General features: G+C 36.0%; 1 protein-coding gene across 10 annotated transcripts in view; it reads right to left on the minus strand.

The window, feature by feature from the left end:
* RICTOR (RPTOR independent companion of MTOR complex 2) overlaps window positions 1–16,721 on the minus strand; it is a 124,511-nt gene that overhangs the window by 41,769 nt on the left and 66,021 nt on the right. For 8 of the 10 annotated variants that reach the window (XM_007108191.4, XM_007108189.4, XM_055086529.1 and 5 more), the window contains 7 exons: window positions 15,644–15,711; window positions 12,674–12,741; window positions 5,104–5,186; window positions 3,939–4,026; window positions 3,313–3,403; window positions 3,134–3,200; window positions 2,902–2,982 (listed from right to left, as the gene is read on the minus strand). In XM_007108191.4, coding sequence (XP_007108253.1) covers window positions 2,902–2,982; window positions 3,134–3,200; window positions 3,313–3,403; window positions 3,939–4,026; window positions 5,104–5,186; window positions 12,674–12,741; window positions 15,644–15,711 — 546 coding nt within the window. Of the gene's footprint in view, window positions 1–2,901; window positions 2,983–3,133; window positions 3,201–3,312; window positions 3,404–3,938; window positions 4,027–5,103; window positions 5,187–12,673; window positions 12,742–13,495; window positions 13,533–15,643; window positions 15,712–16,721 lie in introns of those variants that run through there. The other 2 variants (XM_028492872.2, XM_007108192.4) reach the window with 2 other exon arrangements.

Here is a 16,721-nt window from a genome sequence, read left to right on the forward strand (position 1 = left end):
CCCCCAGCCCCGCCCCCCATTCCCTGCATCTGTGCAGCGCTGTCCCCGCCTGAGCATCCCTCCCTCCTCGGAGCCCCTCCCCCTCGGCATCCGGGTGCAGTGGGTGAACCTTCCCCGTGGCCCAGGGCTGCGCTCGTTCCTCGCCACCTGTCCTCTGCCTCCACTCCTGGGGTCCTTGAGGATGGAGATGACACCCCCACGGGAGCGGTTCTGAACTAATCACTTGAGTTCATCAGGATTGGCTGGGACAAGCACGCAGCTCTCTGCTCACCTCCACGCTTTATCCGTCTTGTTCCACATCTTCAACGCCTTCCCTCTCTCTCTGTTCTCTCCAGCTGCTCCAATACTAACCATCCGCTAAGAACAAGCTCAATTCCCACCTCCTCCGTAAAGCCCTCCAGGACTACCCTCTGTTGATTCTTTTCCCTCTGAGATCCTAGAGCACGCTATACCAACCAGTTTTCAGGGGGAAATTCTTTGCCTCTCCTCCTGTGTGTTCATCTTTTCTCTCCAACTCGACTATAGCGTTCTTGAACGGAAATCAGTATTACCGAGTGACTGAATATACTTTTCACGAGTAAGAAAATCAACTTAGGATTTTTTAACTTTACAGTAATGCGAAAGCAATACGCATTCAGTAGAAACTACTTCGACTTTTGAATTTTGAGCTTTCCTCGGGCCCACCGTATGGGGAAAGACACTTCCTCCTGATGCTGGGTGGCAAAGCCCCAGCTCCCCACCAGCCACGCGACCACACCAGGAGACAGCGGATAGATGCAACCACCACGGACCCAGACAAGCACTCTGCTTGTCAGTACAGTAGTCAATAAATTACACGAGATGGTCAGCACTTTATTAAAAAATAGTCCTTGCATTAGATGATTTTGCCCAACTATAGGCTAACCTAGGTGTTCTGAGTGCACTGAATGTAGGTGAAGCTAAGCAGTGATGTTTGACACGTCAGGTGTATTAAATGCATTTTCAATTTATGATATTTTCAACTTACCATGGGTTTACTGGGACGTAACCCCATGGTAAGTTGAGGAAGATCTGTACAACAGAAGCAGCAGCCAAGGAACCAGTAGGAGAAATAATGGTTTTTATTTAAAGACAGTCACGGCATGGAAGCAACCTAAGTGTCCATCAACAGATGAATGGATAAAGAAGATGTGGCACATATATACAATGGAATATTACTCAGCCATAAAAAGAAATGAAACTGAGTTATTTGTAATGAGGTGGATAGACCTGGAGTCTGTCATACAGAGTGAAGTAAGTCAGAAGGAGAAAAACAAATACCGTATGCTAACACATATATATGTAATCTAAGAAAAAAAATGTCATGAAGAGATTAGTGGTAGGATGGGAATAAAACACAGACCTACTAGAGCATGGACTTGAGGACGTGGGGAGGGGGAAGGGTAAGCTGTGATGAAGTGAGAGAGTGGCAGGGACATATATGCACTACCAAATGTAAATTAGATAGCTAGTGGGAAGCTGCCGCATAGCACAGGGAGATCACCTCTGTGCTTTGTGACCATGAGAGGGGTGGGATAGGGAGGGTGGGAGGGAGGGGGGCGCAAGAGGGAAGAGATATGGGAACATATGTATATGTATAACTGATTCACTTTGTTGTAAAGGAGAAACTAACACACTACTGTAAAACAAAACAAAAAAAATAAATAAAATAAGAAACTTGTCTTCTGCTTTTCAAACAAAGTCCTACCACCCAATCTGCTTTCTACCAATAAAGATAAATTAATTAAATGTGGAAGCCAGAAGATGTAAGAATAACAAGCAATGAACTAACATTGCTATACTCAAAATGACTAGCTTTTATACTTCAAGGGAATCACAGAATTCTGTTGTATGGGGGAAGGGAATGGATGAAATTTATTAAAGAGATCCCTTCACATAAAGGCAAATAATTCTAGATATTGATATCCTTACAGAAATAATATCTTAATAAAAATAAAAATCACATCTGAGATTCTGCAATATTACTTAATTATCTCGTAGATGGACTGAAGGGAAACAGAGCAAGTGGCTAAAATAATTCACTGATAAACAAGACAGTTGTCATTAAACTCTGTTTAATTCTCTTTTGTTCACTCACAAAGCCCAACTGCTATGTAGAAAAAAAACCCTGGTGATGGAGGGGACCAAAAACAGCTACAAAAACAAAAAATATTCTGCCAATAATAAGCCATAACATAATTTTAAAAGGTTTGCCATAAGTTTACTTAATGAGTTTAAAGTGGTTCTTTTTATTTAGTGTTTATAAACTAATCGGTGACAGAAATATAAATTTCTAATTTGCAAATAATCAGAGTACCCTCACTGCTTGATCTGCTGGGAGTAGAGAATGATCAGATTACTTTGCTAGCTCCCTGTTTCCAGAAGTTACTGATGTCATAAAATCATGGCCAAAAAAAAAGATTCCCACCCTCCAAACCTAAACCTACAAGTTTACACAGAACTATGTGTTCAAATGAGGCAGTTATATTTAGATTTTTTTCCACAAAGTTTTCTAAAATTCAGGCACTGACTATTATATATCAATTCTATTTAGCTGACTGAAGTAATACCTATAGTTTTGTAATTTCATGCTTTTTAGGTAGGAAGTCATTCTAAGAGAAAGACTTTTAGGACTCAAAATGTCAGCATCAAAAGTGAGTATAAAAAAGCAATATTCAGTTCTCTGTATTTGTTCCATTTAAAAAACTAGCCTATATATATAAGATATAAGGTATCAAGGGTTCTTTGTAATGCAAAGATAAACATTCAACTAAATGCAAACTTATTTTTTTGAGATAATGCAAAATAACATCATTAAAACAGCCTGTTTCATAAATTAAAACATTAATAGTATGAAACATAATCAGAGGTTGTTAAACTTACCATATGTAAAAGCTCTCCTAAAAGGATGGTAGCTCTAACTGAGATATGGTCATCACTGTTTGTTATCACCTCAACCAAACCCTTTGAAAATAAGAAGAAAATATCATAGTTGCAAAATAGTATATATGAATACAATTATGCATCATATATGTTTGTTGCTCTGAAAGAATTCTGTTAGAGAAAATAAAATAAATAAAATAAAAGAGAACAAAATAAGGTTTATAACTCTTACCTCTAAAAGCCCATTACGAATAAATGCTGAGAGTATCAGTGCCAAATAATTATCCATGAGGTCTGGCCTGGAAATAAGCACGGCACAGAAAAATTTAAATATTGTTCCATACACTACAAAATTTAACATAAAAATAGTAATTGTAAAAAATCTGAACTATTTCTATATCTAAAGTCTACCTGGATCTGGCACGATGAGGAAGAATAGTTTTTGCCTCAGCTGCTACAAAGCCATCCGAAAGCCTCCAACTGTCTTGGAACCTACCTGGATCTAAAATAGTTAAATTTAGATAGTTAGAAGAAAATAATATACCAATGAAACACTTCAAATAACCATCAGCTAAGCAGGCTACAAATAATTTTCTTAAATGTTCGTTAAAAAAAAAAAGACTCAAGAAGGCATACAGAAAAAAACGATTTATGTAAATGAACACAGATCTAACTTCCTTCACTGAGGGATTCAGAGTCATTTGGGCTAAAATAAAATAACAAGAATCAAATAATCCAATGTAAGAATCACATAAGTTTTCTTATTAACTCCTCTCTTCCTTTCTTAGTCCATCCTTCTATTAATTTCACTGCTCATTTCAGGAGTTAGGGAGATGGAAAAGAAATTAAAATTTCTTTTTAGAAATTTATCTGAGATTTTATTTTTATATGAATTTCAGGCCACAAATATGCAGTAAGAAAAGAAAATGATATTCAACATTTAGTTCAGCATTTTTCCTTTGAGGAACTCTGCCTCCATTAGATAATCCATTTAAAAAATTACAATACATGAGTAGTGAATGCACTTCAATACTTACCTACACTGAGCAGTGCTTCTATGAACTCTTCAGTCACAACAGGTAGAGGAAGACGAAATATATCATAAAGCACTTCAAGGAGACCTCGCTGCAAGTACAAATAAATACAGTTCATTTGTTTTTATGGAATAAATCTTTGTTTACAATTTTTTAAATGTCCTATTCACAGATTAAAAAATCGATAAAAACAGAACTACTGTCTTTTAGAAAACTACCATTATCAGGCCTATATTACAGAAGAGATAACTACTGAATGCTTACTACATATACATGATGTAATCCTGTCAATAAATCTTTCATTAATCCCACTGTACACATGAAGAAATACATTTAAAGGTTAAAAATAATTTGCCCAAGGTCATGGAGCTATAAATAATAAAACCAGGAGTCAAACCTCAGTAGGCCAGACTCAAAGGACCATGTTCTTTCACCATTTGCTAAGTAAGAAGTCAACTGAATTGGAACCTTTCCATCTATAATTACATCCTTCCATGGTCTAAATGCTTTTATTTTTAGTTCACATTTTAAGCAAGGCACCTCTAGCTAATATTTACTACTAATAATAAGAAACAAAGGGGCAAATTTTGTCCCTTTGAACAAAATTAAAACAAAAACACTGAAGAGGAAAAGGAAGAACCACATGAAGAGTTAATTTTTTTCCTCTAATTTCAATTTGTTTTAGCTGTTTAATACAATTCCTATACACTAATAACTTAGGACTATGTCTAATAAATAAGTATATAAATACCCCAATTTTAATCAGAACCACTACTCGTAACATATAAAAGCACAAGTTAGAAGGCATAAGTTACATAAATACTATATTTACTTTTTTAGTATATTTTTCTGTATTGCTTGAACCTTTTACAATGAGAATGCCCGTGTATTGTTTGCACTTTTTATTGAATAAAGCATAATTAATTTCACATTTTTAATCTAATTTTAATACAGCCATAGTTCCTAACAACAGCAGTGTTTCAAATGATTCATATTATACTCTTAGGGTTCAACTAAGTAGTAAATATTTATTCATGTATTTTTAAAATGCTCTGTGATACAGATTAACAATTCATGAGGAAAAAGCATTACCTGAAATAAATTTTTTCCAATTAATTTCCTCAACTTAAACTCCACGAATGAAACAATCAGAATAACTTTTACCTACCCTTATTTCCATATTTGGAATGCAAAGTACTCCAATTAGAGACTGAATCCCAGAGTTTCCAGGCTTACATAAATTAATAATACCTAAAAAAGATAAAAAGAAAAAAAAATAACTGATTTGAATTTCAAAAAAATTTTCTATAGTAATGTATCCATAATACAAAACGTGACATTTTTCCAAGCTAAATTACACTATTACATTATTTGATTATCATAATTGATAGTATATTTCAAATATTCTCTGAATTTCCCAATTAGAGATTATCAATAATTTTATCCTTTAAATTACTTCTTCTATTTGTTTCATACCCAAAAAGGTTTCATTAATCTGACTATTATTCCCATTTGCTGATGAGTGATTCTCAGGGATATTGGAAAGAATAAGACAATGTCTTGCTTATTTAACACTTTCTCAACCTAAATTGATAAACTTTGCTTGGCATTTATTTGCCTTTTAAAAGTTTAAGTATAAAACTTAACGAATGCACAGAAGAGTATAACCAACAGACTTCAAATAAACTGCATGGATCAAAATATTAAGTGACAGAATTTACTCAAACAATTTTAAACATATTAACACCATGTCACAAAAGAAGATGTGTATCAGTAAGTAGCCAATAAACACAAAAGTGTTCAATATCATTAGTCACTGGGGAAATGCAATTTACAGTCATAATAAGATACTGTCACACACCCACTAGAGTGGCTGAAATTAAAAACTGGTAACACCAGATGCTGGCAAGGATGTAGAGCAACTGGAACTCACATACTTACATGATAGGAGTATAAAATAGTGCTTCAGTATTTTGAGAAAAAGTCTTGCAGTTTCTCATAAAACTAAACATATATCAGGACTTCCCCGGTGGTGCAGTGGTTAAGAATCTGTCTGCCAATGCAGGGGACAAGGGTTCGAGCTCTGGTATGGGAAGATCCCACATGCCGTGGATCAACTAAGCCCGTGCGCCACAACTACTGAGCCTGTGTTTTAAAGCCCGTGAGCCACAACTACTGAGCCCACGTGCCACAACTAGTGAAGCCCACGCACCCTAGAGCCTGCGTCACAACTACTGAGCCCACGTACCACAACTACTGAAGCCTGAGCGCTGCAACTACTAAGTCCGCGTGCTGCAACTAATGAAGCCCATGCACCTAGAGCCCGTGCCCTGCAACAAGAGAAGCCACTGCAATAAGAAGCCCGCGCACTGCAAAGAAGAGTAGCCCCTGCTCGCCATAACTAGAGAAAGCCCACGTGCAGCAACGAAGACACAACACAGCCAAAAAAACCCACCATATATCCACCGTGTGACTCAGCAGTTCTATTTGGTATTTACCCAAAAGGAAACAAAACTTATATCTGAAAAAAAAATTTACAATGCTGCTCATAGGGGCTCTATTTAGAACGGTCAAAACTGGAAACAGGTCAGGTATTCACTAACAGGAGGAAGGTTAAAAACACAGTGATGTATTTACCCAGTGGAATACTACTCAGCAATAAAAAGGAACATATTACTGATATACACAACATGAATCAGTAGCATTATGCTGAGTGAAATCAGAATCATTAAGTTGAGTGAAAAAAGCCTACACACAAAAGTATACATATACTATGATTCCACTTAAATGAAGTTTCAGAACAGGCAAAAATGATTTGTGATAAAAAATAAACAGAGCAGTGGTTGCTTCTTACAGGAGTGGAGTCAGGGATTAACTAGGAAGGGACAGGAGAGAACTTTCTGCGATGATGGTAATGTTCTATATCCTAAAAAGAGTTTGGATACACAGGTATAAGCATTTGAAGAGTTTGGATACACAGGTATAAGCATTTGTCAAAACTCATCAAATGGCAGACTCAAGATCTGTGCATTTCACTGTAAGGGGTAAATTTCACCTCAAAGCCCTCCCCCGCCGAAAAAAACCTCAGAAACAAACGAAAATAACCAAATAAGAACCCTAAACAAATACTGAACTTTAGGTAATAATGTGCATGCTGAAGTGTTTAGGAATCAGGAGCACTTAATTTTGCAACTTCTTTAAAATGCATTAGAATAACACGAGGACTGATGAATTCTCAGAGGACTAGGCAGATGGGTAGATATGTAATAAAGCAAATAGAGCAAAATCTAAGTGGTAGGAGTATATGGTGTTCACTGTATAATTTTTCTGTATAGTTGAAATTTTTGATAATAAAATGTTAGGGAAAACATTTTTAAAAAGTAAAGGAAAACATTTTTAAAAAGTCATTTAGGATTCTGAAGTTCCCTGTTACTTCCAGCTAAGCACATATATTTATATTTATGAATAATATGTATCTTCTCTTCGCCCTTAGGTTCAAAATTCAAATTAAAACATAATAGACAGACTTACTTAAAATACCAAAATAGTGTTTCTCAAACTTTGATGTCTGACAATAATTTGAGAGATTAAGATACAATGATCTGCAATCATAGTCTGCACTAATAGGGAAAACAGGCTATTGCAACTCAAGAAGAAACTGTGTTCTAAAAGTTCATTTTTCAGTCAGTTTTTTGCATGTTGAAATATATGATAGAAATAACATTACAAACATACAAAAGCTCATTTAACCCATACACAGTATCACAGAATCTAATACTATTTAGGAAAATACTTCTGTGAGAAAATGTTTTCAGAATTCTAACTTGAATAATAATATTCCAGTTCTTCCTTCAATAGAAGGGAAAAACACTCTGACCTTTTAAGTTTCTAATGATGGATCAGTGCACTAAAGGACTCTAGGACAAACTGAAGCACAGCAGAAAAACGTTTAAGAGAAACAACAGACTGGCAAAGATTAGAGGTACAGTGACTGGAGAGCAGAGTCTACAGTAGGGAGAATGAGAAGACAGTAGCTAGGCTGTACTGGTGGTCAGAGCTGGATAGAATTCATTCTTGGGGGGAAGAAAGAAATCACTCTAATGGCAAGGAAGCTGAAGAATGGTGAAAGATGGTAGCTGTAGCTACAGGAAATAAAGTTATAAGTGATTTCTGAGGCAAGGGCACTGACAGTTAACCTTGGCAGGAGGACTGTGTTGGTTTTCTATGTTGAAAGAGTGTGTGGAGGCTAGTATAGTATAAAAAACGATGTGTGATGGTTGAGCCCTCAAAGAATCCTAGGTTGTCCATGAGGATAAGGGGAAACAGGCAGTCATGAGGTATAGCAAGGTTGGGGTTTTTACCAAACTGTGAGAGGCCAGAGGAAGCCCTTGTTCATATATTGGCTAGGGGCCAAGTCTATGGCTGGGATAGTCATTTTTATGGAAAAGATGTTAGCTGGTTACTTAAGTATACAGAAATGTTCAAGTAAATTTTCCTGTTCTATTTACTGCTATACTCCTTTGTATGCTATCCCTTAAATTATTCTGCAAAGTCAAGAAGTAAGAGGTTGGCTTCCCCGGTGGCGAAGTGGTTAAAAATCCACCTGCCAATGCAGGGGACATGGGTTCAAGCCCTGGTCTGGGAAGATCCCACATGCCGCGTAGCAACTAAGCCCATGCGCCACAACTACTGAGCCCGCGCTCTACAGCCCGCAAGCCACAACTACTGAGTCCACGTGCTACAACTACTGACGCCTGTGCACCTAGAACCTGTGCTCTGCAACAAGAGAAGCCACCGCAATGAGAAGCCCGTGCACTGCAACGAAGAGTAGCCCCTGCTCGCCACAACTAGAGAAAACCTGCATGCAGCAACAAAGACAACGCAGCCAAAAATTAAATACTAAATTTTTTTTAAAAAAAGGAAGAGGTAACCATTATACAAAATAACACATTTAGTGGTGGTATTATTTTAAGAAAAATGTTTGCTTTTTATTCCATGGAAAGGTAAAACACGTATAATCCCTCTTTTCAAGAAATACTGGACTACTAGGCAATAGAAATAAAAGCAAAAATACGGTTTTCTCTGGGTATATGCCCAGGGGTGGGATTGGTGGGTCATATGGTAGTTTTGTTTTTAGTTTTATAAGGAACCTCCATACCATTCTCCACAGTGGCTGTACCAATTTACATTCCCACCAACAGTGCAAGAGGGTTCCCTTTTCTCCACACCCTCTCCAGCATTTATTATTTGTAGACTTTTTAATGAGGGCTATTCTGATCGATGTGAGGTGATACCTCATTGTAGTTTTGATTTGCATTTCTCCAATAATTAGTGATGTTGAGCATCTTTTCATGTGCTTTTTGGCCATCTGTATGCCTTCTTTGGAGAAATGTCTATTTAGATCTTCTGCCCATTTTCTGATTGGGTTATCTCGTTTTCTGATACTGAAATGCATGAGTTGTTTATATGTTTTGGAGATTAATCCCTTGTCGGTTGCTTCATTTCCAAATATCTTCCCCCATTCTGAGGGTTGTCTTTTTGTTTTGTTTATGGTTTCCTTTGCTGTGCAAACACTTTTAAGTTTAATTAGATCGCATTTATTTTTGTTTTTATTTTCATTACTCTAGGAGGTGGATCAAAAAGATCTTGCTGTGATTTATGTCAAAGAGTGTTCTAAGCCTGTGTTTTCCTCTAAGAGTTATATAGTGTCCAGCATTACATTTAAGTCTTTAATCCATCTGGAGTTTATTTTTGTGTGTGGTGTTAGGGAGTGTTCTAATTTCATTCTTTTACATGTAGCTGTCCAGTTTTCCCAGCACCCTTATTGAAGAGACTGTCTTTTCTCCATTGTATATTCTTGCCTCCCTTGTCATAGATTAATTGACCATAGGTGAGTGGGTTTATTTCTGGGCTTTCTCTCCTGTTCCACTGATCTATATTTCTGTTTTTATGCCAGTCCCATACTGTTTGGATGACTGTAGCTTTGTAGTATAGTCTGAAGTCAGGGAGCCTGATTCCTCCAGCTCCATTTTTCTTTCTCAAGATTGCTTTGGCTATTCGGGTCTTTTATGTTTTCATACAGATTTTGTGTTCTAGTTACATGAAAATGCCATTGGTAATTTGATAGGGATTGCACTGAATCTGTAGATTGCTTTGGGGAGTATAGTCATTTTCACAATATTGATTCTTCCAATCCAAGAACATGGTATATCATCCCATCTGTTTGTGTCGTCTTTGATTTCTTTCATCAATATCTTACAGTTTTCTGAGTACAGGTCTTTTGCCTCTTTAGGTAGGTTTATTCTTAGGTATCTTATTCTTTATGTTGCGATGGTAAATGGGATTGTTTCCTTAATTTCTCTTTCTGATCTTTCATTGTTAGTGTAAAGGAATGCACCCCAATGTTCACTGCAGCACTACTTCCAATAGCCAGAACATGGAAGCAACCTAAGTGTCCAACAACAGAGGAATGGATAAAGAAAACATGGTACATATATACAGTGGAGTATTACCAGCAATAAAAAAAGAACAAAGTAATGCCATTTGCAGCAACAGGGATGAATCCAGAGATTATCATACTGAGTGAAGTAAGTCAGACACAGAAAGACAAATATATGATATCGCTTATATGTGGAATCTAGAAAAAAAAGGGGGGCACAAATGAACTTACTTACAAAACAGAAGTAGAGTCATGGATGTAGAAAACAAACTTACGGTTACAAGGGGATAAGAGTGGGGGAGGGATAAACTGGGAGACTGGGACTGACATATACACACAACTACATATAAAATACATAACTAATGATAACCGGGGTATAGCACAGGGAATTCTACTCAATACTCTGTAATGGCCTACGTGGGAAAAGAATCTAAAAAAAAAAAAAAAAAAAGTGGATATATGTATAACTGATTCACTTTGCTGTACACCTGAAACTAACACAATACTGTAAATCAACTATACTACAATAAAAATTTAAAAAAAAAAAAAAAAAAAAAGAAAAGCAAAAATAAACAAATGGGACCTAATGAAACTTAAAAGCTTTTGCACAGCAAAGCAAACTATAAACAAAATGAAAAGACAACCTATGGAGCGGGAGAAAATATTTGCAAATGAGGCAACCGACAAGGGATTAATTTCCAAAATATACAAACAGCTCACACAACTCAATAACAAAAAAAACAAGCAAATATCTTGCTTGCAACCCAATCAAAAAATGGACAGAAGACCTAAATAGACATTTCTCCCAAGAAGACATACAGATGGCCAACAGGCACATGAAAAGATGCTCAACGTCACTAATTATTAGAGAAATGCAAATCAAAACTACAATGAGGTACCACCCCACACCAGTCAGAATGGCCATCATTAAAAAGTCTACAAATAATAAATGCTGGAGAGGCTGTGGAGAAATAGGAACCCTCCTACACTGTTGGTGGGAATGTAAATTGGTACAGCCGTTATGGAAAACAGTATGGAGGTTTCTTTAAAAACTAAAAATAGAGTTACCACATGATCCTGCAATCCCATTTCTGGGCATATAACCAGAGAAAACTCTAATTTGAAAAGATACATGAAGACTGTCATACAGAGTGAAGTAAGTCAGAAAGAGAAAAACAAATACTGTATATTAATGCATATATGTGGAATCTAGAAAAATGGTACAGATGAACTGGTTTGCAAGGCAGAAATAGAGACACAGATGTAGAGAACAAATGTATGGACACCAAAGTGGGGAAAGCAGGGCGGGGGGGGGAATGAATTGGGAGAGGGACTGACATATATACACTAATATGTATAAAATAGATAACTAATAAGAACCTGCTATATAAAAAAATAAAATAAAATTCATAGAAAAGCAAACATGAAAATAAATAAATAAATTTAAATAAATAAAAGATACATGCACCCCAATGTTCACTGCAGCACTATTTACAATAGCCAAGACATGGAAGCAATCTAAATGTCCATCAACAGATGAATGAATAAAGATGTGATACACACACACACACACACACACACACACAATGAAATATTACTCAGCCATAAAAAAGAATGAAATAATGCCATATGCAGCAACATGGATGGACCTAGAGATTATCATCATACTAAGTGAAGTAAGTCAAACAGAAAGACAAATACCATACGATATCACTTATATGTAGAATCTAAAATATGATACAAATGGACTTATTTATGAAACAGAAACAGACTCACAGACAGGGAAAACAAACTTATGGTTATCAAAGGGGAAAGGGAGGGAGTGGGGGAGCAATAAATTAGGAGTTTGGGATTTACAGATACACACTACTATATATAAAATAAACAACAAGGTCCTACTGTATAGTACAGGGAACTATATTCAACATCCTGTAATAAACCATAATGAAAAAGAATGTAATTTGGAACTACTAATGGCCTATCTTGTTTATTTGGTATTTATGACATTCTACATTATATTTTTAGGAACAAACTTTAGCTACATATTCAACTAACACTCTTAAAATTTTTTTTTGGTATAGATCTTAAGTTTATTTTAAAGTCCAGGTTATCATCAGCACATTGACTTACAAATGATGAATTTTAAGACTTGTGTACAAACCCCTCTTGGTTCTACTGATAACATATAAGGAAAGACTAGGTTAACATCTAAAGCAGATGCTACAATAATAATTTAACATTTGAAAAAACAGCCAAGCTTTTCTCATTGGATGTTATAAAACAGCACAGAGGAACTTACCTGCCCATGACCGGAATGTTGCTATGATTCCCATTTTACTTGCTAGAAACCTTGCTTCTCTGTCTTCTCTGTTGGGTGAGGTGGGTGGGGAGGGGGGACAGGGGAGGGGGGTCAAAGAAATTAAATGTTAAAATAAAAAGTGAGTTTTTCCTACCACTATATCAGAATAAGAGCTATCATTACTTAACATTTAAGTATTTACATAGGAAATTCAACAATATATTAAAAGAAAATAAAGATCAGATCTACCTCAAAGCAAATTACCCAATTATGTACTGCTCACGCCTCCCCCCATTTAAATTTCACAACATCTTTTAAAACAAATTATAAATTCCGCTTTCCCACAGAGTTCTACTTTTCCTGCTCTTTCTGAAAACTATTCTTAGGTAGCTCATTAACACCTTTAATTGAGCATTAGAGACAACACCAGCCTGCTTAATAAGCATCTCTGTCAAAAGACTGCCCCTTAGTAAAGAAAATTACCACATAAACCTCTTACTTTTACCACATGTATTCGCTTTAATTCAAAAATCTTGTCCCAAATTTATTTGAGCATTTCTGCCAAGCAAGCTCAACAACTCAGATATTCACCGAGATATTATTAAATAACTAGATATTATTATTGATCCATTTCTAAGCTCATTCAGGTTGTTGGCAGAATTCACTTCCTTGGTGTTATACAACTGAGGCTTCTGTTTTCTTTCTGTCAGCTGGGGCCTACTACCAGCTACTTTCTTCTTTTATAACTGGTATCCAATCATCTCACTTGTTCCTTTCTACGTAATAGTTTATGACAATTAATTAACCTATAGTATTACTTACATTGTTAAATATTTTCCATATATGGTCTATGGCCAGTTTTAATACTTAATAGCAACCTTGTACTCTTTATTTATGCCACCTCAACCATCTCTACCCTGTCAACAGTCCATTTTTTTTCTGTGCCATCTTTTTTACTTCCCTAATGTTAAAGTTCTTAACAGTTGTGAGAATACAGAAATCCAGAGAACTGGGAAAGAAAAAAACAGAAGGGATAAAGAACAATGACAGAAAATCAAATTAAAGAATGGTAAGCAAGCAGATAGTTTACAAAAGAGAAATGAAACAGTTAAAAACATCCCCCACACATACAAACCAATCACACTAAGCTCTGTTGTACTAATCAACATGACACTATAACAGAAACTAAAATGGGGAGGGGTGTTGGTGGAAGAAATGAGAATCAGACAACTGTGTGATTAAGTTTTTGGTGCTCCTTCTCTTAAAAATGTTTGTGACATACTTATACTGATTGCCTGGTAATCCAATCTCTAACCTATTTGATAAATTAGTAGTATTGTAAAAAAAAAATCCCACCCATTTCCTTATTCCCTAGCTATAATGTACCCATGCTCCAGAAACTGCCCATACTCCAGAAACTTAAGGAAAGCAAAGTATTGAACCAAACAGAAAAGAAAGGATTTTGGTGGAATGTACTCCCCCCTCCCCAACTCTAAAAAATATCCAGGTTCATCTCTTGCTTATCCTGGTAGGCAGAATTCTAAAAATGCCCCTATCCTCTCAAGATTCTAGGTCTTAATGCCTGGATCCCTGTGAATATGACATCATTGCCATGACTGTGATTATGTTTATGTTATATAGCCCAGTAGACCTTAAGATAGGGAGATCATCTGGTAGGCTTGATTGAACAGGAGAGCTTCCGCTAGCTGGAGGCAGAAGAAAAAGTCAGAGAGATTCAAAGCACAAAGATTCAAGGAATTCCTGCTGTGTTTGAAGATGGACAGTACCATGTGCCAGGAAAAGAGGGTGGCCATTAGAAGCTGAGAGTAGGCCCCAGTTGACAGTCAGCAAGAAAACAGGAACTTCAGTTGTACAAGAGCAAGGAAGTGAATTCTGCCAACAATCTGAGTGAGCCTAGAAATAAATGGCTTCTTCACCAGAACCTCCAGATAAGAACCATGGCAGACCTCTGACCTACTGAACTGTGAACTAATAAACTGATGTTATTTTAAGCTGCTGTATTTGTAGTGGTTTGTCATGCAGCAATAGAAAATGCATACATTCTTCATCAATAAAGAGCTTGCCCAAGTGTCATAGGAGAAGCCAAGAAAGGGGCTTAAGAATCCCAATTCATAACTCAGTTAGCAAGAATAAGGTCTGAGAAGTCTTAAACAGAGAATGACTATTCTAATTTCTTAGCTCAGGTCATGATATGTTACCATGCAATGAGTCCACAGTGATGGAGGTGATTAAAGATATGAAACCACTATTTTTAATTCAGGAGAAAAATGAAAAACAACAAAAATATGCCCATTTCACAATGTTCCCAAACTTAGTGAGGAATTTTAAAAACATACTATCTCTCAAAATAAGTGTGTCTACAATCCAACAATCCTACTATGCTACACCTGATAGCATATTTATTGAAACTGTGTCATTGGCAAAATCTTCACAGACAGTACATTATTTGATCCATAAATCAATTTAAATATAGTTATCCCAGAATACCTAGTGAACATGTGCACTTCTCTCCAGAAAGACTGAAAATTATCCTGCCTCATTTCTAGAAAATAATTTTTACTCTATCTCCTTTTACTTCCCTATGAACCTTACTCTCAAAATTCTACACAGTATATTTTTCTGCTTACTCAATTTAGGCCACTCTTTTTTCTATTCACTATTAATTAATTCTTTTCGTCTCTCAATGTAATTGTGCTAAAAACATGTACAATAGAAAAATGATTAAAGATCTAGGTTTCTACTCCCACCTATCTTACATTTTTTTAAATAAGAAACTAATTCCAAGTCTTTAAATTTCCCGATGCTTACTTTTAATTTTTTAAACCACAGCTAATTATGAGAGAACTATAACTCCATGAAACAGGAAATTTACTGAAACTCAATTTTCTCTGGCTCTATGTACAATCAGGCAAATCTAAAAATTTTAACAGTAACACGCATGGTACTTACTTAAGCTGTCCTTCAGCTGTATCTGGACTATGTCTGTAGTGAAAATCAGTATAGGGTGCTAAAATTCGCTAATAAAAAGAAAAGGCAAAAAAAGAAGAAGAAAAAGAGTCCTTATTATAAAATGTATTCTTCCTGTAACAAGCTAAAATTAATTCCACTTCTCTGTTATCTCTAACTGGGTACACTGCTTGAGAGACTTATTTCTTCAAACTCATCATCAAGGAATATATTTGAGTGATTTTTTTAAATGTACAAACTGAATTTCTGAACTTCTAAACTGACGTTTAAGATACATATTAAGCAGTGCACAAATCATGAATGTGAGGTTTGATAGATTTTCTCAAACTAAGCACATTCCCTATAATCCTCAAAGCCTCCTTATTCTCCCCTTTGTTCTCACCCCAGGACTACTATCCTGATTTCTAACACTATGACTTGTTTTGCCTATTTTAGAACATTATTTAAATATTTTTACTTTATAAATTACGTTCTCCTTTTTGTTACTAGTATAAAGAAATCCAAGTTATTTTTGTATACTGTCCTTGTAGTTAGCAACCCTGTTAGGCTCATTCATTTTAGAACTTAAACCACTGTACCTCATTTACCAACGCCCCTGCCCCCGCCTTGTGCTGATTGCATTACCGTGGCCTGAATTTTAATTTTAAAATAATTTAAAATACCTAAGACATTACAAATATTGTTTTTGACAATGAGTGGTCTTTTATATTTTGTCATGTGTACCTTTTTTGCCACCCTTCATTCCTTCCTGCATTTCCTTGTTTGTCTCGGATCATTTTCCTTTTAAGGATTCACTTTAACCTTCCTTTGAGTCTGTCTCATTTTTTAAAAAACAATAAATATTTATTATCTCACAACTTTTCTGTGAGTCAGGAATCTAGAAGAGTTTAGTTGTGCACTTATGGCTCAGGGTGCCTCATAAAATTGTAGTCAAAATATTGGTCAGGGCTGCAGTCATCTCAAGGCTTGACTGAAGCTGTAGAATCTGCTTCAAGATGGTTTACTCACAACGTGCTAACTGTTGGCAAAAGGTCTCAGTTCTTTCCCACATGTGCCTCAC

The sequence above is a fragment of the Physeter macrocephalus genome, chromosome 8 (genome assembly GCF_002837175.3).
Source record: "Physeter macrocephalus isolate SW-GA chromosome 8, ASM283717v5, whole genome shotgun sequence".
NCBI classification, from domain to species: Eukaryota; Metazoa; Chordata; class Mammalia; order Artiodactyla; family Physeteridae; genus Physeter; species Physeter macrocephalus.